This window comes from Oncorhynchus nerka, linkage group LG2 (genome assembly GCF_034236695.1).
Source record: "Oncorhynchus nerka isolate Pitt River linkage group LG2, Oner_Uvic_2.0, whole genome shotgun sequence".
Lineage (NCBI taxonomy): Eukaryota > Metazoa > Chordata > Actinopteri > Salmoniformes > Salmonidae > Oncorhynchus > Oncorhynchus nerka.
In genome coordinates this window covers 95434338-95457795 of record NC_088397.1, presented here as the reverse complement: position 1 = coordinate 95457795, position 23458 = coordinate 95434338, and the positions used below count along the sequence as shown (strand labels likewise).

The 23458-nt window shown below is 43.6% G+C and overlaps 2 protein-coding genes and 1 long non-coding RNA gene across 4 annotated transcripts in view; 1 reads left to right on the top strand and 2 right to left on the bottom strand.

The window, feature by feature from the left end:
- atg7 (ATG7 autophagy related 7 homolog (S. cerevisiae)) overlaps positions 1 to 7407 on the top strand; it is a 166995-nt gene extending 159588 nt beyond the window's left edge. The window contains exon 19 of the mRNA XM_065022002.1: positions 5980 to 7407. Coding sequence (XP_064878074.1) covers positions 5980 to 6012 — 33 coding nt within the window. The 3' untranslated portion in view covers positions 6013 to 7407. The remainder of the gene's footprint in view (positions 1 to 5979) is intronic.
- An 8363-nt stretch (positions 7408 to 15770) lies between these two features.
- On the bottom strand, positions 15771 to 18010 carry LOC135561957 (uncharacterized). The gene is made up of 2 exons (XR_010459825.1): positions 17656 to 18010; positions 15771 to 17564 (listed from the first exon to the last, which is right to left on the bottom strand). It is a non-coding gene; the product is annotated as an uncharacterized LOC135561957 (long non-coding RNA).
- Positions 18011 to 20766: 2756 nt separating this feature from the next.
- Positions 20767 to 23458, bottom strand: part of vgll4b (vestigial-like family member 4b) — a 127068-nt gene continuing 124376 nt past the window's right edge. For both annotated transcript variants that reach the window (XM_065004474.1, XM_065004471.1), the window contains one exon: positions 20767 to 21817. In XM_065004474.1, coding sequence (XP_064860546.1) covers positions 21570 to 21817 — 248 coding nt within the window. In that variant the 3' untranslated portion in view covers positions 20767 to 21569. The remainder of the gene's footprint in view (positions 21818 to 23458) is intronic.

The following is a 23458-nucleotide window of genomic DNA, read 5'->3' as shown; positions in this document are numbered from 1 at the left end:
GTTGCACTCCACAAGGAGACTGCCTGTTACGCGAATGCCAGCAGCTCTTCGTTGTGCGTCAAGCATTGTGCTGTTTATGACTTCAAGCCTATCAACTCCCGAGATGAGGCTGGTGTAACCGAAGTCAAATGGCTAGCTAGTTAGCGCACGCTAATAGCGTTTCAAACGTCACTCGCTCTGAGCCTTCTAGTAGTTGTTCCCCTTGCTCTGCATGGGTAACGCTGCTTCGATGGTGGCTGTTGTCGTTGTGTTCCTGGTTTGAGCCCAGGTAGGAGCGAGGAGAGGGATGGAAGCTATACTGTTACACTGGCAATACTAAAGTGCCTACAAGAACATCCAATAGTCAAAGGTATATGAAATACAAATGGTATAGAGGGAAATAGTCCTATAATAACTACAACCTAAAACTTCTTACCTGGGAATATTGAAGACTCATGTTAAAAGGAACCACCAGCTTTCATATGTTCTCATGTTCTGAGCAAGGAACTTAAACGTTAGCTTTCTTACATGGCACATATTGCACTTTTACTTTCTTCTCCAACACTGTGTTTTTGCATTATTTAAACCAAATTGAACATGTTTCATTATTTATTTGAGGCTAAATTGATTTTATTGATGTATTATATTAAGTTAAAATAAGTGTTCATTCAGTATTGTTGTAATTGTCATTATTAGAAATAAATAAATATAAGAAAATTGCCTTTTTTGGTCCTCCAATAATCGGTATCGGCGTTGAAAAATGATAATCGCTCGACCTCGACTCTCTAATATTTGTGGGTCTGTTTCCTTAAGTTTGGGTCAGTCACAGTGGTCAGGTATTCTGCCGCTGTGTACTCTCTGTGTAGGGCCAAATAGCATTCTAGTTTGCTCTGTTTTTTTGTTAACTACTTGACACATTGGAAATAATTATGTTTTTGTTTTCTCATGATTTGGTTGGGTCTAATTATGCTGCTGTCCTGGGGCTCTGTGGGGTGTGTTTGTGAACAGAGCCCCAGGACCAGCTTGCTTAGGGGACTCTTCTCCAGGTTCATCTTTTGGTAGGTGAAGGCTTTGTTATGGAAGGTTTGGGAATCGCTTCCTTTTAGGTGGTTGTAGAATTTAACAACTCTATTCTGGATTTTGATAATTAGTGGGTATCGACCTAATTCTGCTCTGCATGCATTATTTGGTCTTCTACGTTGTACATGGAGGATATTTTTTTCAGAATTCTGCGTGCAGAGTCTCAATTTGGTGTTCTCCCCATTTTGTGAATTCTTGGTTGGTGAGCGGACCCCAGACCTCACAACCATAAAGGGCTGATTCAAGTATTTTTTGCCAGATCGGGATGTCAAATTGTATGTTCCGTTTGATGGCATAGAAGTCCCTTGTTGCCTTCTCTCAGATCGTTCACAGCTTTGTGGAAGTTACCTGTGGCGCTGATGTTTAGGCCGAGGGATGCATAGTTTGATGTTTAGGCCGAGGGATGCATAGTTTGATGTTTAGGCCGAGGGATGCATAGTTTTTTGTGTGTTCAAGGGCAACGGTGTCTAGATGGAATTTGTATTTGTGGTCCTGGCAACTGGACCTTTTTTGGAACACCATTATTTTGGTCTTACTGAGATTTATTGTCAGGGCCCAGGTCTGACAGAATCTGAAGAATATCTAGGTGCTGCTAGATAGAAGCACCAGATCATCAGCAAACATTTGGATTCTGATTCTAGGAGGGTGAGGCCGGGTGCTGCAGACTGTTCTAGTGCCAATTCGTTGATATATATGTTGAAGAGGGTGGGGCTTAAGCTGCATCCCTGTCTCACAATTCGTTGATATATATGTTGAAGAGGGTGGGGCTTAAGCTGCATCCCTGTCTCACAATTCGTTGATATATATGTTGAAGAGGGTGGGGCTTAAGCTGCATCCCTGTCTCACAATTCGTTGATATATATGTTGAAGAGGGTGGGGCTTAAGCTGCATCCCTGTCTCACAATTCGTTGATAAACAGTACCAGCCAAACATTTGGACACACCTACCCATTCCATTTTTTTTTTTTTTTTACCATTTTCTACATTGTATAATAATAGTGAGGACATCAAAACTATGAAATAACACATATGGAATCATGTAGTAACCAACAAAGTGTTAAACAAATCAAAGTATACTTTTGATTTGAGATTCTTCAAAGTAGCCACCCTTTGCCCTGATGACAGCTTTGCACACTAGACCTGACTACCACAGTGTTGCTGTAGTTACTAGACCTGACTACCACAGTGGTGCTGTAGTTACTAGACCTGACTACCACAGTGGTGCTGTAGTTACTAGACCTGACTACCACAGTGGTGCTGTAGTTACTAGACCTGACTACCACAGTGGTGCTGTAGTTACTAGACCTGACTACCACAGTGGTGCTGTAGTTACTAGACCTGACTACCACAGTGGTGCTGTAGTTACTAGACCTGACTACCACAGTGTTGCTGTAGTTACTAGACCCGACTACCACAGTGGTGCTGTAGTTACTAGACCTGACTACCACAGTGGTGCTGTAGTTACTAGACCCGACTACCACAGTGGTGCTGTAGTTACTAGACCTGACTACCACAGTGGTGCTGTAGTTACTAGACCCGACTACCACAGTGGTGCTGTAGTTACTAGACCTGACTACCACAGTGGTGCTGTAGTTACTAGACCTGACTACACACAGTGGTGCTGTAGTTACTAGACCTGACTACCACAGTGGTGCTGTAGTTACTAGACCTGACTACCACAGTGGTGCTGTAGTTACTAGACCTGACTACCACAGTGGTGCTGTAGTTACTAGACCTGACTACCACAGTGGTGCTGCAGTTACTAGACCTGACTACCACAAGTTACTAGACCTGACTACCACAGTGGTGCTGTAGTTACTAGACCTGACTACCACAGTGGTGCTGTAGTTACTAGACCTGACTACCACAGTGGTGCTGTAGTTACTAGACCTGACTACCACAGTGGTGCTGTAGTTACTAGACCTGACTACCACAGTGGTGCTGTAGTTACTAGACCCGACTACCACAGTGGTGCTGTAGTTACTAGACCCGACTACCACAGTGTTGCTGTAGTTACTAGACCCGACTACCACAGTGGTGCTGTAGTTACTAGACCCGACTACCACAGTGGTGCTGTAGTTACTAGACCTGACTACCACAGTGGTGCTGTAGTTACTAGACCTGACTACCACAGTGGTGCTGCAGTTACTAGACCTGACTACCACAGTGGTGCTGTAGTTACTAGACCTGACTACCACAGTGGTGCTGCAGTTACTAGACCTGACTACCACAGTGGTGCTGTAGTTACTAGACCTGACTACCACAGTGGTGCTGTAGTTACTAGACCTGACTACCACAGTGGTGCTGCAGTTACTAGACCTGACTACCACAGTGGTGCTGTAGTTACTAGACCTGACTACCACAGTGGTGCTGTAGTTACTAGACCTGACTACCACAGTGGTGCTGCAGTTACTAGACCTGACTACCACAGTGGTGCTGTAGTTACTAGACCTGACTACCACAGTGGTGCTGCAGTTACTAGACCTGACTACCACAGTGGTGCTGTAGTTACTAGACCTGACTACCACAGTGGTGCTGTAGTTACTAGACCCGACTACCACAGTGGTGCTGTAGTTACTAGACCTGACTACCACAGTGTTGCTGTAGTTACTAGACCCGACTACCACAGTGGTGCTGTAGTTACTAGACCTGACTACCACAGTGGTGCTGTAGTTACTAGACCCGACTACCACAGTGGTGCTGTAGTTACTAGACCCGACTACCACAGTGGTGCTGTAGTTACTAGACCCGACTACCACAGTGGTGCTGTAGTTACTAGACCTGACTACCACAGTGTTGCTGTAGTTACTAGACCTGACTACCACAGTGTTGCTGTAGTTACTAGACCTGACTACCACAGTGTTGCTGTAGTTACTAGACCTGACTACCACAGTGGTGCTGTAGTTACTAGACCTGACTACCACAGTGGTGCTGCAGTTACTAGACCTGACTACCACAGTGGTGCTGTAGTTACTAGACCTGACTACCACAGTGTTGCTGTAGTTACTAGACCTGACTACCACAGTGTTGCTGTAGTTACTAGACCTGACTACCACAGTGGTGCTGTAGTTACTAGACCTGACTACCACAGTGGTGCTGTAGTTACTAGACCTGACTACCACAGTGGTGCTGTAGTTACTAGACCTGACTACCACAGTGTTGCTGTAGTTACTAGACCTGACTACCACAGTGGTGCTGTAGTTACTAGACCTGACTACCACAGTGGTGCTGCAGTTACTAGACCTGACTACCACAGTGGTGCTGTAGTTACTAGACCCGACTACCACAGTGGTACTGTAGTTACTAGAACTGACTATTATAGTGGTGCTGTAGTTACTAGACCTGACTACCACAGTGGTGCTGCAGTTACTAGACCTGACTACCACAGTGGTGCTGTAGTTACTAGACCCGACTACCACAGTGGTACTGTAGTTACTAGAACTGACTATTATAGTGGTGCTGTAGTTACTAGACCTGACTACCCCAGTGGTACTGTAGTTACTAGACCTGACTACCACAGTGGTGCTGCAGTTACTAGACCTGACTACCACAGTGGTGCTGTAGTTACTAGACCCGACTACCACAGTGGTACTGTAGTTACTAGAACTGACTATTATAGTGGTGCTGTAGTTACTAGACCTGACTACCCCAGTGGTACTGTAGTTACTAGACCTGACTACCACAGTGGTGCTGTAGTTACTAGACCTGACTACCACAGTGGTGCTGTAGTTACTAGACCTGACTACCACAGTGGTACTGTAGTTACTAGACCTGACTACCCCAGTGGTACTGTAGTTACTAGACCTGACTACCACAGTGTTGCTGTAGTTACTAGACCCGACTACCACAGTGTTGCTGTAGTTACTAGACCCGACTACCACAGTCTCCTCCCCTTCTCTTTGTGACCATGTTTTAACACAGACTCACGGGCAGTGTGGTAGTCTGTCACCGATCCGACTCAAACACACACTATAGATATATATATATATATATATATATATTTTTAATAATCATTTTAATTTGTCGTTTTAGTAGATGCTCTCATCCAGAGAAACGTACAGGAGCAGTGCACACATCGGCAGCTCTGCCCTTCCAGTCCCCGGCCCAACCTCTGAACCGCCAGGCTACCTGCCACAGATCAGTGTTTGTCATGCGTCCCAAATGGCGCCCTTTCCCCCCCCTACGAAGTGCGCTATATGGGGAATGGAAAGCAGAAATGATTAATTACATTTCAACTTTCAGGTTTCTGAAGCTGAACCTTTCTAGATATTTCATGTGACAAACGTGATTTGTCGGGGGGGGGGGTTAATAACACAAAATGTAATGGCTTCTTTGCTACGTGAGGTTTATTTGATGGAATAGAAGTGTCATAATGATTAAGTTGTTCCCAGTGTACTGAGATATGCAGGACACTTCACTTCCTTGGCAACTTTGAGAAAAAAACAAACACTATATATCGGAGTTGTGCCTGGTCATCTCTAGTTACCACAGTCATAAAGCCTACCTATTTCTACAATTTCTCATCTTTAACTGTTATTTTAAACCTAACCCCACCGCTAACCTTACCTTTGTGGCTGTGGTAACTAGTGTAAACAGTTGTGCCTGTTGTTCCACGCGTAGCAGCCCCTTCATTGGATATAATGGTCCCACACGATCTTGCCATCTCCCAACTGCCATTTTTGAAGAATTGTATTTCCCTTGTGAGAGAGGCCACGACAGTATCAGGCCAATACAATGCATCATCTGTGGTCATATTCAGGGCTTGGCGATGGCTTTCTGTACAGTCTCTTTAAAATGGAAGCAAACCCATTCCTTTTCTTCCTCTCTGTCTCTCTCTCTCTCTCTCCCCCCCCTCTCACCCCTCCTCCTTACATGTGAGCAGTTTCTGACTTTTTGTTATGTTTGTTTCTATTGTCTTTAGATTTGGGACATGAGTGATGATGAGAGCATCTGAGAGGGAGGACGGAACCCGGAACATCAGCGTTCTAGAATCGGAACACGGAACACATTCTACTGCGTTCCAACAAGCCGTCACCACTTCTCATCTCTTCTGGTCAGAGTTCAGAACATATATAATGGGCCTTCTTCACTATTATTATTTTCTAAACCCCAGTTGGTGTTTACGTATGCCCCCCGATACAGTTTTAATAACGGCTAACAACATTTGAAGTGGTCAGAGTTGAATTAAGAATATAAGGGTCTTCCAGTATTTTCTGAAACTGTTTTGAATTGACGTTGGGTATCATCAGAAAGGATGAAAAAACATCATCTTTAAAATGCCACTGATAATATTATCATCTAATAAACATCTGAAATGTAAAGAATGTCTGTAGTGTTAAGGGAGAACCCCTCTCATTATAACAGTGTCACTCTCATGACAACTAATATGGTGAGACATTCTGTTCTATTCCTTCTGTGTTCTGAAGGGGAATGTAAAAATATATTTTGAAAATTGCTGAAAATGTTTAAATGCTTTTTCAGTCTATCTTGAATCATTTGTGTTATTTGTTTCCCAGATAAGTTTTCCTGATACGACCCGCACCCAGCTCACTGTCTGTCAACTGATTTCACTTGTACCATACTGCTGGCTCCTTTCCTGATAAGACCCGTACCCAGCTCACTGTCTGTCAACTGATTTCACTTGTACCATACTGCTGGCTCCTTTCCTGATAAGACCCGTACCCAGCTCACTGTCTGTCAACTGATTTCACTTGTACCATACTGCTGGCTCCTTTCCTGATAAGACCCGTACCCAGCTCACTGTCTGTCAACTGATTTCACTTGTACCATACTGCTGGCTCCTTTCCTGATACGACCCGTACCCAGCTCACTGTCTGTCAACTGATTTCACTGGTAACATACTGCTGGCTCCTTTCCTGATACGACCCGTACCCAGCTCACTGTCTGTCAACTGATTTCACTGGTAACATACTGCTGGCTCCTTTCCTACTGGGAACGTATACATTTCCCAGATTGACCTTCTCCTGTAACATACAGTATATATATATATATATATATGTAACACAGGTACGTGCTTTACTATTGCTCTTCCAGTTTCAGGGACTTTTCACACATTTATGTCCATCCAGATGATTACACTGTGTAAATATGGCTTGATGTAGACATACATACCAGTACAACATACAATAGGAACTGCTTTACAACCCCCCCGAGGGTAGGTATCACGGTTTGTGAAACACAGAATGATGCCACCACTCCGTACGTTCCCCATATTCTGTCATGTCGCATCTTGTACTTTTTTTTTTGTAACATCTTTGTCAAGTACAGATAAAAGCCACATTTGACTCTTACATTGGATGTAAATCAAATTAAATGTTCCCTGTATGGATGTTGTCCTCTTCATTAACCACCTATATATATACACTGAGTACCAAACATTAAGAACACCTTCCTAAGTTGAATCTGCCCTGCTTCACTTTTGCCCTCAGAACAGCCTGAATTCTTCGGGGCATGGACTGTACAAGGTGTCGAAAGCGTTTCCACAGGGATGCTGGTCCATGTTGACTCCAGTGCTTCCCACAGTTGTCCTTTTGGGTGGTGGACCAGTCTTGAATCACACAGGAAACTGTTGAGTGTGAAAAACCCCAGCAGCGTTGCAGTTCTTGACACGTTCAAACCGGTGCGCCTGGCACCTACTACCATACCCTGTTCAAAGGCACCTACTACCATACCCTGTTCAAAGGCACCTTATACCATACCCTGTTCAAAGGCACCTACTACCATACCCTGTTCAAAGGCACCTACTACCATACCCTGTTCAAAGGCACCTACTACCCTGTTCAAAGGCACCTACTACCATACCCTGTTCAAAGGCACCTACTACCCTGTTCAAAGGCACCTACTACCCTGTTCAAAGGCACCTACTACCCTGTTCAAAGGCACCTACTACCCTGTTCAAAGGCACCTACTACCCTGTTCAAAGGCACCTACTACCCTGTTCAAAGGCACCTACTACCCTGTTCAAAGGCACCTACTACCCTGTTCAAAGGCACCTACTACCATACCCTGTTCAAAGGCACCTACTACCATACCCTGTTCAAAGGCACCTACTACCCTGTTCAAAGGCACCTACTACCCTGTTCAAAGGCACCTACTACCATACCCTGTTCAAAGGCACCTACTACCATACCCTGTTCAAAGGCACCTACTACTATACCTCGTTTAAAGGCACTTAAACCTGTTTTCTTGCCCATTCACCCTCTGAATGGCACACGTACACAATCCATGTCTCAATTGTCTCAAGGCTTAAAAATCCTTCTTTAACCAGGTCTCCTCCCCTTCATCTACACTGATTGAAGTGGATTTAACAGGTGACATCAGTAAGGGATCATAGTTTTTGACCTGGTCAGTCTGTCATGGAAAGAGCAGGTGTGTACATACACAAAGAAAAAACAGGTTTTTAGAAATGTTACAAATGTATTAAAAATATCACACAAGGATTCAGACTCTGTACTTTGTTGAAGCACCTTTGGCAGCGATTACAGCCTCGAGTCTTCTTGGGTATGTCGCTACAAGCTTGGCACACCTGTATTTGGGGAGTTTCTCCCATTCTTCTCTGCAGATCCTCTCAAGCTCTGTCAGGTTGGATGGGGAGCGTCGCTGCACTGCTATTTTCAGGTCTCTCCAGAGATGCTCTATCGTGTTCAAGTCAAGGACATTCAGAGACTTGTCCCGAAGCCACTCCTGCGTTGTCTTGGCTGTGTGCTTTGTGTCGTAGTCCTGTTGGAAGGTGAACCTTCGCCCCAGTCTGAGGTCCTGAGTGCTCTGGAGCAGGTTTTCATCAAGGATCTCTCCGTTCATCTTTGACTCGATCCTGACTAGTCTCTGAAAAACATCCCCACAGCATGATGCTACCACCACCATGCTTCACCGTAGGGATGGTGCCAGGTTTCCCCCAGATGTGACGCTTGGCATTCAGGCCAAAGAGTTCAACCTTGGTTTCATCAGACCAGAGAATGACTTGTATGTTTATTTATGTGTAACTCTGTGTTTTGTGTCGCACTGCTTTACTTTATTCTTGTCGCGGTTGTAAATGTGAACTGGTTCTCAACTGACCTGGTGAAATAAAGGTAAGATAAAACTCTAAGCGAGCTGTCATGGAAGCCAATCCTCGGTTAAAGGCTTCGGTCTGGCCACTCTACCATAAAGGCCTGATTGGTGGAGTGCTGCAGAGATGGTTGTCCTTCTGGAAGGTTCTCCCATCTCCACAGAGGAACTTCTGTTAGTGACTATAACATGTGGAAAAAGTCTGAATAGGTCTGAATACTTTTCATGTGGAAAAAGTCTGAAAAGGTCTGAATACTTTCCCAAATGCCTTCAGAAAGGTTTCACACCTTGACTTTGTCCACATTATGTTGTGTTGCAGCCTGAATGTTTTCATCACTGATCAACACATCCCATAATGTCATAGTAGAATTATGTTTTTAGAAATTTTTACAAATTAATTTTAAAAAAAATGTAAAGCTAAAAAAATGTCTTGAGTAAATAAGTATTTAACCCTTCTATAGGTTCAGGAGTAAAAATGTGCAACAAGTCACAGATGGTAATTTATAGGGTTTAACATTAACTGGCTACCACATACAGTTATCTGTAAGGGCCCTCAAGTCCATTTCAACCACAAAGACCAGGCACGTTTTCCAATGGTTTGCAAAGAAGGGCACCGATTGGTAGACATTGAATATCCCTTTGAGCATGGTGATGTTAATTACACTTTGGATGGTGTGTCAATACACCCAGTCACTACAAAGATACAGGCGTCCTTCCAAACTCAGTTGCCGGAGAGGAAGGAAACTGCTCAGGGATTTCACCATGAGGTCAATGGTGACTTTAAAACAGTAAGAGTTTAATGTCTGTGATAGGAGAGAACTGAGAATGGATCAACGCTGTAGTTACTCCACAATACTAACCTAAATGGGTGAAAAGGAGGAAGTCTGTACAGAATAAACATTTTCCAAAACATGCATCCTGTTTGCAACAAATGTGGCAAAAAATTGAACTTCTTGTCCTGAATACAAAAATCTAACACAACACATCACTGAGTTTTTTTTTTAACCTTTATTTAACCAGGCAAGTCAGTTAAGAACAAATTCTTATTTTCAATGACGGCCTAGGAACATTGGGTTAACTGCCTGTTCTGGGGCAGGACAACAGACCTTGTCAGCTCGGGGGTTTGAACTTGCAACCTTCCGGTTACTAGTCCAACGCTCTAACCACTAGGCTACGCTGCCACCTCTACACTCTAACCACTAGGCTACGCTGCCACCTCTACACTCTAACCACTAGGCTACCCTGCCACCTCTACACTCTAACCACTAGGCTACCCTGCCACCTCTACACTCTAACCACTAGGCTACCCTGCCGCCCCTACACTCTAACCACTAGGCTACCCTGCCGCCCCTACACTCTAACCACTAGGCTACCCTGCCGCCCCTACACTCTAACCACTAGGCTACCCTGCCGCCCCTACACTCTAACCACTAGGCTACCCTGCCGCCCCTACACTCTAACCACTAGGCTACCCTGCCACCTCTACACTCTAACCACTAGGCTACCCTGCCGCCTCTACACTCTAACCACTAGGCTACCCTGCCGCCCCAAGCATGGTGGAGGCTGCATCATGTTATGGGTTTACTTGTCATCAGCAAGGACTAGGGAGTTGTTTAGGATAAAAAAATAAACATAACAGAGCTAAATCGTAGAGGAAAACCTGGTTCAGCCTGCTTTCCAACAGACACGGGGAGATGAATTCACCATTCAACAGCACAACAACCTAAAACACAAGGTCAAACCTACACTGGAGTTGCCAAGGCGACGTTGAATGTTCCAGAGTTACAGTTTTGACTTGAATCGGCTTGAAAATCTATGGCAAAACCTAAATATGTCTTCTAGCATTTGATCGACAACCAACTTGACAGAGCTTGAAGAACATTAAAAAGAATGTTCAATTATGTTACAATCCAGGTGTGGAAAGCCCTTAAGCCGTGTTCCCATTGGCAGTTTGAAGTGACTCAAATCCTATTTATTTGCATATCTGATTTGAATCTGTTCTTTTTCCGGCAGCCTGAACAGCCCCCCCCCCCCCTCTTAAGTGTTTTTTAGGCTGTTATTCGGCATATCTTGTTGCTTGTGCATGTGGTAACTAACTAGCTCGGTACTTGTTTACAAACTAACTACCATTTTGAAAGTTGAATCATCTTGTTCTTTTTTGAGGTTTTCAAAGTGTTGTCACACTACGATTTTGAACCTTTAAAGCAACCGGGAAACGTCCATGACAGGAATCGTTGTCACTTTAGCTTGCTACATAACGTCTGAGTGATAAAGGAAGCACGACCACCGCCGCACCACCAATCAGCCTGCACCACCGCACCCGTTGTTACTATGACAACTAGCGTAGCCTTGTCAGCAAATGACTGCTGTCTGAACACACAGATCTGATTTGGTTGTAAACTTGATTGGGACAATCAGTATTCCAAAACGGACTAGAAAAATACAACTGATTTGAACATTTAAAAAGCCTTCAGTGTGAACAAGGCTTTCGAGATTTACCCAGAAAGACTCACAGCTGTAATCACTGCCAAAGGGGATTCTATTGACTCAGGGGTGTAAATACTCATGTAAATTAGATATTTCACTGTAAAAAATTTAAAAAATCTATATTTAATAGATTTTGAATTCAGGCTGTAACACAAAATGTGGAAAAGTGAAGGGGTGTGAATACTTTCTGAAGGCTCTTATAGTACATATACCGGCCAGTTATATATACCGCTCCTGCAGATAGGGAGTCCGGTGGCCGTGGCTCGCTACGTAAAGCAGGCGGACAGGCATCGAGGCATTCCGTTACTGTTTGATTGAACGTTAGAATGGGCCAAATCAGTGAACTAAGTGACTTGAGTGTGGTATGATCGCTGGTCCCAGGCCCACCGGAGACAGTATCTCACAAACTAACAAATAACGGCACAGTACAACAGTCGTGTGCAGAACGATATCATGGAACTCACAACTCGTCGATATCCCGGTTACTGATTGGCTATTGCAGCAGATGACCACACCAGGGTTCCACTCCTATCAGGTAAGAACAGGAAGCAGCTCCACTGGGCAACGCCATCACCAACACTGGACAATTGAGTGGAAAAACATCGCCTGGACCGACGAATCCCACTTCCTGTGCATCATGCTGACGGCAGAGTAATGGACCCCGGTACTAGATGGGTGTACCTAATACACTCACCAGCGAGTTTATATCTCAATCACCCAAAAAATAAAATAAATCTGATGTAGCCAATTGTCATTCTTATGTAAATGTAGATACTTTAATAGAACATGACTCAAGTAAAAGTGAAAGTCACCCAGTAAAATACTGAAGTTCAAAAGTATTTAGTTTGAAATATTCTCATGTAAAAGTATAAATCACTTCCAATTCCTTATATTAAGCAAACCAGACATTTTATTGTACGGATAGCCAAGGGCACGCTCCAACACAGACCTCATTTACAAACAAAGCGTGTGTTTAGTGAGTCCACCAGATCACAGGCAGTAGAGGGATGCCCAGGGATATTCTCTTGACAAGTGCATCGATTTTTGAAATGTTCTGTCCTGCTAAGCATTCAAAATGTAACGAGTACTTTTGGGTGTCAGAGGAAAATATATGGAGTAAAAAGTACATTATTATCTTTAGGAATGTAGTGAAGTAAAACAGTTGTCAAAAATATAAATAGTTAAGTAAAGTACAGATACCCCCAAAACCTACTTAAGTAGTATTATAAAGTATTTATACTTAAGTACTTTACAACTGTATATATATATATAGCTCAACATACTAATAGCCGTTCTAATGTAGTAATAACAAGTGACCCGACTGATCCACCACGTTCTAGTATCTATTAACACATAAAAGATACCATTAATATCTAGTGTAGTACTGGGACAGACTTGGTAATAACTACTGTAGTACTGGGACAGACTTGGTAATAACTAGTGTATTACTGGGACAGACTTGGTAATAAACAGTCATTATTGAACGCTAGGGACAGACTCAGACTTGGTAATAACTAGTGTAGTACTGGGACAGACTTGGTAATAACTAGTGTATTACTGGGACAGACTTGGTAATAACTAGTGTAGTACTGGGACAGACTTGGTAATAACTAGTGTAGTACTGGGACAGACTTGGTAATAACTAGTGTATTACTGGGACAGACTTGGTAATAACTAGTGTAGTACTGGGACAGACTTGGTAATAACTAGTGTAGTACTGGGACAGACTTGGTAATAACTAGTGTATTACTGGGACAGACTTGGTAATAACTAGTGTAGTACTGGGACAGACTTGGTAATAACTAGTGTAGTACTGGGACAGACTTGGTAATAACTAGTGTAGTACTGGGACAGACTTGGTAATAACTAGTGTAGTACTGGGACAGACTTGGTAATAACTAGTGTAGTACTGGGACAGACTTGGTAATAACTAGTGTAGTACTGGGACAGACTTGGTAATAACTAGTGTATTACTGGGACAGACTTGGTAATAACTAGTGTAGTACTGGGACAGACTTGGTAATAACTAGTGTATTACTGGGACAGACTTGGTAATAACTAGTGTATTACTGGGACAGACTTGGTAATAACTAGTGTAGTACTGGGACAGACTTGGTAATAACTAGTGTATTACTGGGACAGACTTGGTAATAACTAGTGTAGTACTGGGACAGACTTGGTAATAACTAGTGTAGTACTGGGACAGACTTGGTAATAACTAGTGTAGTACTGGGACACCAGTGTAGTACTGGGACAGACTTGGTAATAACTAGTGTAGTACTGGGACAGACTTGGTAATAACTAGTGTAGTACTGGGACAGACTTGGTAATAACTACTGTAGTACTGGGACAGACTTGGTAATAACTAGTGTAGTACTGGGACAGACTTGGTAATAACTAGTGTATTACTGGGACAGACTTGGTAATAACTAGTGTAGTACTGGGACAGACTTGGTAATAACTAGTGTAGTACTGGGACACCAGTGTAGTACTGGGACAGACTTGGTAATAACTAGTGTAGTACTGGGACAGACTTGGTAATAACTAGTGTATTACTGGGATAGACTTGGTAATAACTAGTGTAGTACTGGGACACCAGTGTAGTACTGGGACAGACTTGGTAATAACTAGTGTAGTACTGGGACAGACTCTGTAATAACTAGTGTAGTACTGGGACAGACTCTGTAATAACTAGTGTAGTACTGGGACAGACTCTGTAATAACTAGTGTAGTACTGGGACACCAGTGTAGTACTGGGACAGACTTGGTAATAACTAGTGTAGTACTGGGACAGACTTGGTAATAACTAGTGTAGTACTGGGACAGACTTGGTAATAACTAGTGTAGTACTGGGACAGACTTGGTAATAACTAGTGTAGTACTGGGACAGACTTGGTAATAACTAGTGTAGTACTGGGACAGACTTGGTAATAACTAGTGTAGTACTGGGACAGACTTGGTAATAACTAGTGTAGTACTGGGACAGACTTGGTAATAACTAGTGTAGTACTGGGACAGACTTGGTAATAACTAGTGTATTACTGGGACAGACTTGGTAATAACTAGTGTAGTACTGGGACACCAGTGTAGTACTGGGACAGACTTGGTAATAACTAGTGTAGTACTGGGACAGACTTGGTAATAACTAGTGTAGTACTGGGACAGACTTGGTAATAACTAGTGTATTACTGGGACAGACTTGGTAATAACTAGTGTAGTACTGGGACAGACTTGGTAATAACTAGTGTAGTACTGGGACAGACTTGGTAATAACTAGTGTAGTACTGGGACAGACTTGGTAATAACTAGTGTAGTACTGGGACAGACTCGGTAATAAACAGTCATTATTGAACACTAGGGACAGACTCAAGACTTGGTAATAAACAGTAATAACCAATAACAAAGTGACCAGAAAGAGTATTATAACCAAATAGCATAAGTGATCAGACCCGAGACACAACTTGAGGTTTAAGAGCAGTTTATTGTTCATCAATACTACTTAAGTACAAAAAAAAGGTGGCCTGCCAAAACCTTTTTAGTTGGAGGAACGAGGCCACAAAATGAAAGTTTAACACAGATGTACTAACAGCATGGACAGTAGAATACAGAATACTGTTTATTTAGTGTCTCATTGGTTGCACCCGAAATGGTACCTAATTCCCTCTATCTGCTGTTGACTAGTACAATATACAGGGAAATGGTGCCATTTTGGATGCATATCATTGATGTGGATCAATGCCCAGTCAAAACTGTTCGCTGCTCTGGCCCCCCAATGGTGGAACAAACTCCCTCACGACGCCAGGACAGCGGAGTCAATCACCACCTTCCGGAGACACCTGAAACCCCACCTCTTTCAGGAATACCTAGGATAGGATAAAGTAATCCTTCTCACCCCCCTTAAAAGATTTAGATGCACTATTGTAAAGTGGCTGTTCCACTGGATGTCTTAAGGTGAACGCACCAATCTGTAAGTCGCTCTGGATAAGAGCGTCTGCTAAATTACTTAAATGTAAAATGTAATGTGGAAGCACACAGTCTTCCTGGGATCTTCCATTAGATAACAGAGCTAATACAGTAGCATCTTTATCCCAAACTGGTTGGATGACCATCTGGCTATACACCTGTTTTTACTGGATCACAAAAAGAAGTCAAACAAGATGGATGACAACGATATATTTTTTGTTCAATTGTCTCAAGAGGCACATGGTTGAAATAAAGAGGATTGGTTACAAATGACACAATTCCTTATATATGTTGGGACATAACCGTTATGTCTTTGTAGACTGTCTGCTGAGTAGCCTTTATGCAACATTATAACTGCCAAAATACACAAGTGGCTATCATCAAAATACACAAGTGGCTATCATCAATGCAGTGTTTTCAAATCATTTCTGTGTTCCTGCACTTTAACCTTTTAAAATAATTAAAAAAACATCTTAAAAAAAAAAAAAAAACTTTTTTTTTTTTTTACACCAAAAACAAAAAGTTATAAAATGCATGATTGGACAAAAAGAAATCAGGGAAATTAAATAGCTACATGTCATTAACAAATTCATTGATCCTCCAAAAATACCTATGATTTTTTATCTTCTCTGTACATTTCGTTACGCACAGCGTAATGATGGTCTTATAGTTACCTATATAAAAAAAAAAAAGACTTTGTCATGAAGTGATTTTCCTACAACCGTGTAGGGAATTGTGTTGCCCGAAGCAGAACAAGTGAGAGACTCCAAAATTACGTTAACTTTCCCCAAAAACGCCCAGATCCTGTTTGGAGGATTCACACATTTTCTGCTTTCACCTCCTGAATCTGTGAATTCTTCCAACCGGGATTTATTTTTATTTTTTTTTGAAAACCTGGGAATTTTAGGAAAAGGTATTAGAAATGAGCAACCCTACTACTACCTAGTGACGGTAATGAAATGTGTTTTAGGATAAATGACTTCAGGACACTAGTGTCCCCTTCCCTCTGTGTTCGTGTATTAAAAATGACAGTTCATTTCACCACAATGGCCTAAATAAAACGTTTTCTCGTAACATTTACAGAAAATACAGACCGATTCATCTGTTATGAACTACTATAGATTAGAAGAGTTTCTTTACATCTAAACTCATTAAACATTAAAAGTCAATAATAATAATAACAACAACAACAGCTGACTGGCAGCTGGATCCCGGCTCTCAGAGAATATGTTTTCAGCTCCATCCCAAATGGTTCCCTATTCCCTGCATAGTGCACTACTTTAGACCAGAGCCCTATGGCACCCTATTCCCTACATAGTGCACTACTTTTGGACAGACACGTTTGAGAAAAGCACCAAAAGAGAATATTGTCAAACGTCTTCCTCTTGCTCGTCTTCCTCTGAGGAGATGAAGGGCTGGTCAAACGTAGGGCACCGCCTAGGACATAGGGTAGCATTTAGGAAGTGTAGCTTTAGTCAAATGTAAATATGCTAAATGTCCAAAGGATATGAGTTGGGATGATGGAATGTAAGGACATGTATGAAGGGTTTTCAAGCGTTAAGATGGACAGTGCCTCATAAACCCTTAGAGCTTTATCATGTTCTAGCACCCCCAGAGAAATTCTAGAGCTTTATCATGTTCTAGCACCCCAGAGAAATTCTAGAGCTTTATCATGTTCTAGCACCCCAGAGAAATTCTAGAGCTTTATCATGTTCTAGCACCCCCAGAGAAATTCTAGTTGGTTGGAGGATCCCTGGATTTTCCAGAATCTTCCAACCGGAATTTCCGGGAAATCTGGGAATTTTGGAAACATTTCTGGAATTTCACAACCCTAATCACCACCTTTCCGTTAATAAGTTAGTAGCTCAGTAGCTGAGAAGAATGAAACACCTGTACTAGGTTTCCTACAGGAAGGAATGTCTGCTGCTTTGGTACAGGAGGTAAAGGACAAGTCAGTTTCACAACCTGCCGCAGCCTATCTACCGCTACCTACCGCTAACTACGGCTACCTACCGCTAACTACGGCTACCTACCGCTATCTACGGCTACCTACGGCTATCTACCGCTACCTACCTAATACCTACCGCTACCTACCTAATACCTACTGCTACCTACCGCTACCTGCCGCTACCACCTAGTGCTAACTACCGCTACACAACACAGTTGTTCATCAGAGAAGAAACATCGAAAATACTAAATAAGGTCCATCTCTCTGGCTGGTTGTTTCATTCCTTTCTCTTATTCAGTCATGAAAAAAAAACACTGTCGCATCCTGTACCAGGGATTATTAATAACGTTGTAGAGACGTCACGTTAACGTTATAGAGACGTCACGTTAACGTTGTAGAGACGTCACGTTAACGTTGTAGAGACGTCACGTTAACGTTGTAGAGACGTCACGTTAACGTTATAGAGACGTCACGTTAACGTTGTAGAGACGTCCACGTGCGTTTAGACGTCACGTTAACGTTGTAGAGACGTCACGTTAACGTTGTAGAGACGTCACGTTAACGTTGTAGAGACGTCACGTTAACGTTGTAGAGACGTCACGTTAACGTTATAGAGACGTCACGTTAACGTTGTAGAGACGTCACGTTAACGTTGTAGAGACGTCACGTTAACGTTATAGAGGCGTGAGATTAGCAGTTATAGAGGCGTCTCTTAACGAGAGAATATGACTGCGATCCCTAAATGTTACGTGGCGTACAACTGTACCAGCAGTCGTGGAAACATACGACTATTACTGAACACAAATACATCGTTAGAAGAGGCGTCTAGTATTAACGTTGAAATGTCTAATTAACATGAATAGATACCGCTATTTAAAAACAAACATGTCATTCTGATGAGATATTTGCAGTATCAAGAAGGCTGTCCTCTCTGGCTGCTCCCAGAGAGAATATGACTGAAGATCCCTAAATGATAACGTGGAGTACAACTGTACCAGCAGTAAGTGGAAACATACGACTATTACTGAACACAAATACATCTAGAAGAAAGTCTAGTATTAAGATTGAAATGTCTAATTAACATGAATAGATACCAGCTATTTAAAAACAAACATGTCTTATTCTGTATGGTTATTTGTTCTAATCTTCAACCGATAGAGCCCAAATCTACCTACCAACCACACTGCAGAGAGAGAGAGAGAGAGAGAGAGAGAGAGAGAGCTCTCTATTCAAAACCATAGAGCCCAAATCTACCTACCAACCAAACTGCAGAGAGAAAGAGAGAGAGAGCGCTCTATTCTAAACCATAGAGCCCAAATCTACCTACCAACCAAACTGCAGAGAGAGAGAGAGAGAGGCGCTCTATTCTAAACCATAGAGCCCAAATCTACCTACCAACCAAACTGCAGAGAGAGAGAGAGAGAGAGAGGAGAGAGAGAGCTCTCTATTCAAAACCATAGAGCCCAAATCTACCTACCAACCAAACTGCAGAGAGAGAGAGAGAGAGAGAGCCCAAATCTACCTACCAACCAAACTGCAGAGAAAGAGAGAGAGAGGCGCTCTATTCTAAACCAGAGCCCAAATCTACCTACCAACCAAACTGCAGAGAGAGAGAGAGAGAGAGAGAGCTCTCTATTCTAAACCATAGAGCCCAAATCTACCTACCAACCAAACTGCAGAGAGAAAGAGAGAGAGGCGCTCTATTCTAAACCATAGAGCCCAAATCTACCTACCAACCAAACTGCAGAGAGAAAGAGAGAGAGAGGCGCTCTATTCTAAACCATAGAGCCCAAATCTACCTACCAACCAAACTGCAGAGAGAGAGAGAGAGAGAGAGAGCGCTCTCTATTCTAAACCATACAGCCCAAATCTACCTACCAACCAAACTGCAGAGAGAGAGAGAGAGAGAGAGAGAGAGAGAGAGAGAGAGAGAGCGAGCTCTCTATTCTAAACCATAGAGCCCAAATCTACCTACCAACCAAACTGCAGAGAGAGAGAGAGAGGCGCTCTATTCTAAACCAGAGCCCAAATCTACCTACCAACCAAACTGCAGAGAGAGAGAGAGAGAGAGAGAGAGAGAGAGCTCTCTATTCTAAACCATAGAGCCCAAATCTACCTACCAACCAAACTGCAGAGAGAGAGAGAGAGAGAGAGCGAGCTCTCTATTCTAAACCATAGAGCCCAAATCTACCTACCAGATGCAACCAATGAGAAAGCTCTCTCATTGGTTGCATCTGAAATGGTACCTAAATTCAACAAATGCCTCATGAGGAATAGAAAATAAAAAAAGAACAGACCAGTTGTTAGAATAGAGAAAGATGCTCCGCCATCTCTCATCTCCACCCCAGAAAGAAAAGGTTGTTTTGACCACATGATGCAACGTCACAGAACCGAATCTCTAAACTTATAAAAGTATTGTTATAGCGTACGTTATCAGCATGTAGAGTGTAGCGTCTCCATCATGAGGTTGATATGCAACCCCGGGTCCCTCAACATTAGTGCAAATCACTCGGCCTTGTCTTTTCAAGTACACATATAACTGACATACAAGACAACTGGACAAAAGGGGGGAGAGAGGAGGTGAGAAGAGGAGAGAAGAGGAGGGTAGAGAAGAGAGAGGAGAGGAGATGGGAGGAGAGGATGGTAGAGGAGAGAGAGGAGAGGAGATGGGAGGAGAGGAGGAGGGTAGAGAAGAGAGAGGAGAGGAGATGGGAGGAGAGGATGGTAGAGGAGAGAGGAGAGGAGAGAAGAGGAGAGGAGGGTAGAGAAGAGAGAGGAGAGGAGATGGGAGGAGAGGAGGAGGGTAGAGGAGAGAAGAGAAGATGAGAGGAGGAGGGTAGAGGAGAGGAGGAGGGTAGAGGAGAGAGGAGAGAAGAGGAGAGAGGAGAGAAGATGGGAGGAGAGGAGAGGAGGAGGGGAGAGGAGATGGGAGGGGAGGAGAGAAGAGGAGATGGGAGGAGAGGGGAGAGAAGATGAGAGAAGAGGAGATGGGAGGAGAGAAGATGAGAGGAGAGGATAGGAGGAGAGTAGAGGAGAGAAGAGGAGATGGGAGGAGAGGAGTAGGGTAGAGGGGAGGAGAGGAGGAGGGTAGAGGAGAGGAGATGGGAGGAGAGGGGGAGAAGAGATGGGAGGAGAGAAAGGAGAGGGGAGGAGAGGAGGAGAGAAGATGGGAGATGGGAGGAGAGAAGAGGAGATGGGAGGAGAGAAGAGGAGATGGGAGGAGGAGATGGGAGGAGAGGGAGGAGAGGGGAGGAGAGGGGAGGAGAGAGGGGAGGAGATAGGAGAGAAGATGAGAGGAGAGGATAGGAGGTTAGAGGAGAGAAGAGGGGAGGAGAGGGGAGTAGGCTAGATGACGGGAGACAATACTTTACAGTGGCGTGCCAGAGAGATGGAAAGGGAAATAAATCAGATGGATGAAATGAAATAATGGCTTTTTTTTTTAAATGGGGTGACAGATTTGCATTCCGAGTTCTCTTTGGTAACGAAGGCATGTGGTTGGTTGAGCTGCTCCTCCATATAGAATCCATAGGATAGAAACAAACGCTTTTCTTGTCAACCTTTTTTGGGCATCCGATAACACAAACCAATAACAAACCTACTTCAACCAAATAATACAGTCCAACTAAATGCCAAAAAGGAAACCCCCCTCTATCCTCTATGTACATGGTTATATAGCTAGCTATTAACACAGCTCTCTGTGGGGCCAAAATCATTCAGGGTAGTCATACCAGGGACCAAGGCCAACCCCTCTTCCCGGCTAGAGAGCTACTGGAGGATGCAGGGTTTTACTCCAGCCCTGTTATAAAGCAGGGTCAGCTGCATTTGTGCACATTATAGCTAATTGACAACAGAAAATGAAGTGAATACGACCCTGATCTAAAATCAGTTACTCCTCCGTATCTTGCTCCAGGTGTGTTAGACTGCGTTAGTGTAGGGCTGGAGCAAAACAAACAATACCCTCCCAGTAGCGGGTCAACCAGCCCTGTGGTTACAGTGAACAGGGCGGGGTATAACTGGCTCTGATTGGCCTACTCTAGCTCCTCCCTTCAGGACACAACCGAAGGGGAGTGATTGTGGTTGACCATGTGACTGTTGGGGGAGGAGTCAGGGGAGGAGGAGGAGCTTCCTTTGGCTTTGATCTGCAGCCAGGTTTCTCCTAAGGCCTTGGTGAAATGGTCGTCCACAGAGCCGGTGATGGACACCGAGTTGGTGACGGGTTCCGGCTGCTTGTAGTTCCTCCCCAGGCTGCGACGGAAATGCTCCTCGATCACCGGGTCAACACACGGCGTATTGGCTGGAGAGAGAGGGGGGAGAGAAGAGGAGAGGACATTTCACTTTCGTGTGAGGAGAGAGGAGGAGGAAGAAGCAAACGACACAGACACATGTTCATTAAATCTACTACAGGACTATACATGTATTGACCCGTCAGACAGAACATGGTAAACCAGCTCCAGTTTCAACTGTTCTGCCTTATTATTATTCGACCATGCTGGTCATTTATGAACATTTGAACATCTTGGCCATGTTCTGTTATAATCTCCACCCGGCACAGCCAGAAGAGGACTGGCCACCCCTCATAGCCTGGTTCCTCTCTAGGTTTCTTCCTAGGTTTTGGCCTTTCTAGGGAGTTTTTCCTAGCCACCGTGCTTCTACACCTGCATTGCTTGCTGTTTGGGGTTTTAGGCTGGGTTTCTGTACAGCACTTTGAGATATCAGCTGATGTACGAAGGGCTATATAAATAAATTTGATTTGATACTGTCAGAGAGACCTGTTTCATAACGGCTGGCCGCGGAACAGTCCAATCTGGTGTTTTTTTCCCTGGACAAACTGATAGAACCCTAAGACTTAAATAGAGGTCTCATCTTTGGATCTGTGTCATTATGGCATCTGACAGCTTCATGGAGACTATATCCATTTTAAAAGTAGTCCATTTCCTTCTTCCTTTGTGTTTTAAAAAAAAGCATAAAAGCTTACATTGGTGATTTACTGCTGTGCTGGAATCCTGAACTAACTCTTGTGGCCACTAGATGGCGGTGATATAGCTTAAAGCCGTTGCCATAGGCAACCCACTTTGAAGAAGACTCTCTGCTCTCTGATCATTGGCCGCTCGCTCCCAACACATTTGAATCCCCACCCAGTTGACTACTTTAAAATTGGTGGAAGCCCTCGATGGTAATGTCCATGCTAAAACCGGTTATATCTATGATGAGTCCTTTTATTCGGCCATATTCCCAGACCTCTTTCCATGGTGAAATGCGGCGGTTCGCACTTTCAGTTTTGCGCGAATGCATCCACAGTTTCTGGGTAGGTTTTAATAGTCACAGTGGGTACATCATCTCCAATGCACTATCCGTATAAACTCAGCGTATTGATTGATGTTATTCTCCGAGGCTGACCGGAACATATCCCAGTCTGCGTGACCAAAACAATCTGGATTCTTATTGGTCAGACCAGTGTCGAATGGTTCTAGTCACGGATACAACCGGTTTGAGTTTCTGCCTATAAAGACAGTAGGAGCAAGATGTCGTGGTCAGATTTGCCCAAAGGGAGGGCCTTATATGCATCGTGGAAGTTAGAGTAGCAGTGGTCGAGTGTAGTGCCCGCGCGAGTGCTGCAATCAATATGCTGATAGAATTTAGGTCGCCTTGTTCTCAAATTTACTTTGTTAAAATCCCCAGCTACAATAAGTGCAGCTTCAGGATATGTGGTTTCCAGTTTACATAGAGTCCAGTGAAGTTCCTTGAGGGCCGTCATGGTGTCTGCTTCAGGGGGAATGTACAGCGCTGTGATGATAACCAACGAGAATTCTCTCGGGAGATAATATGGCCGACATTTGATTGTAAGGAATTCGGTCGGGTGAGCAGAAGGACTTGTGTTCCTGTACGTTATTATAATTACACCATGAGTTAATCATAAAGCATACACCGCCGCCCT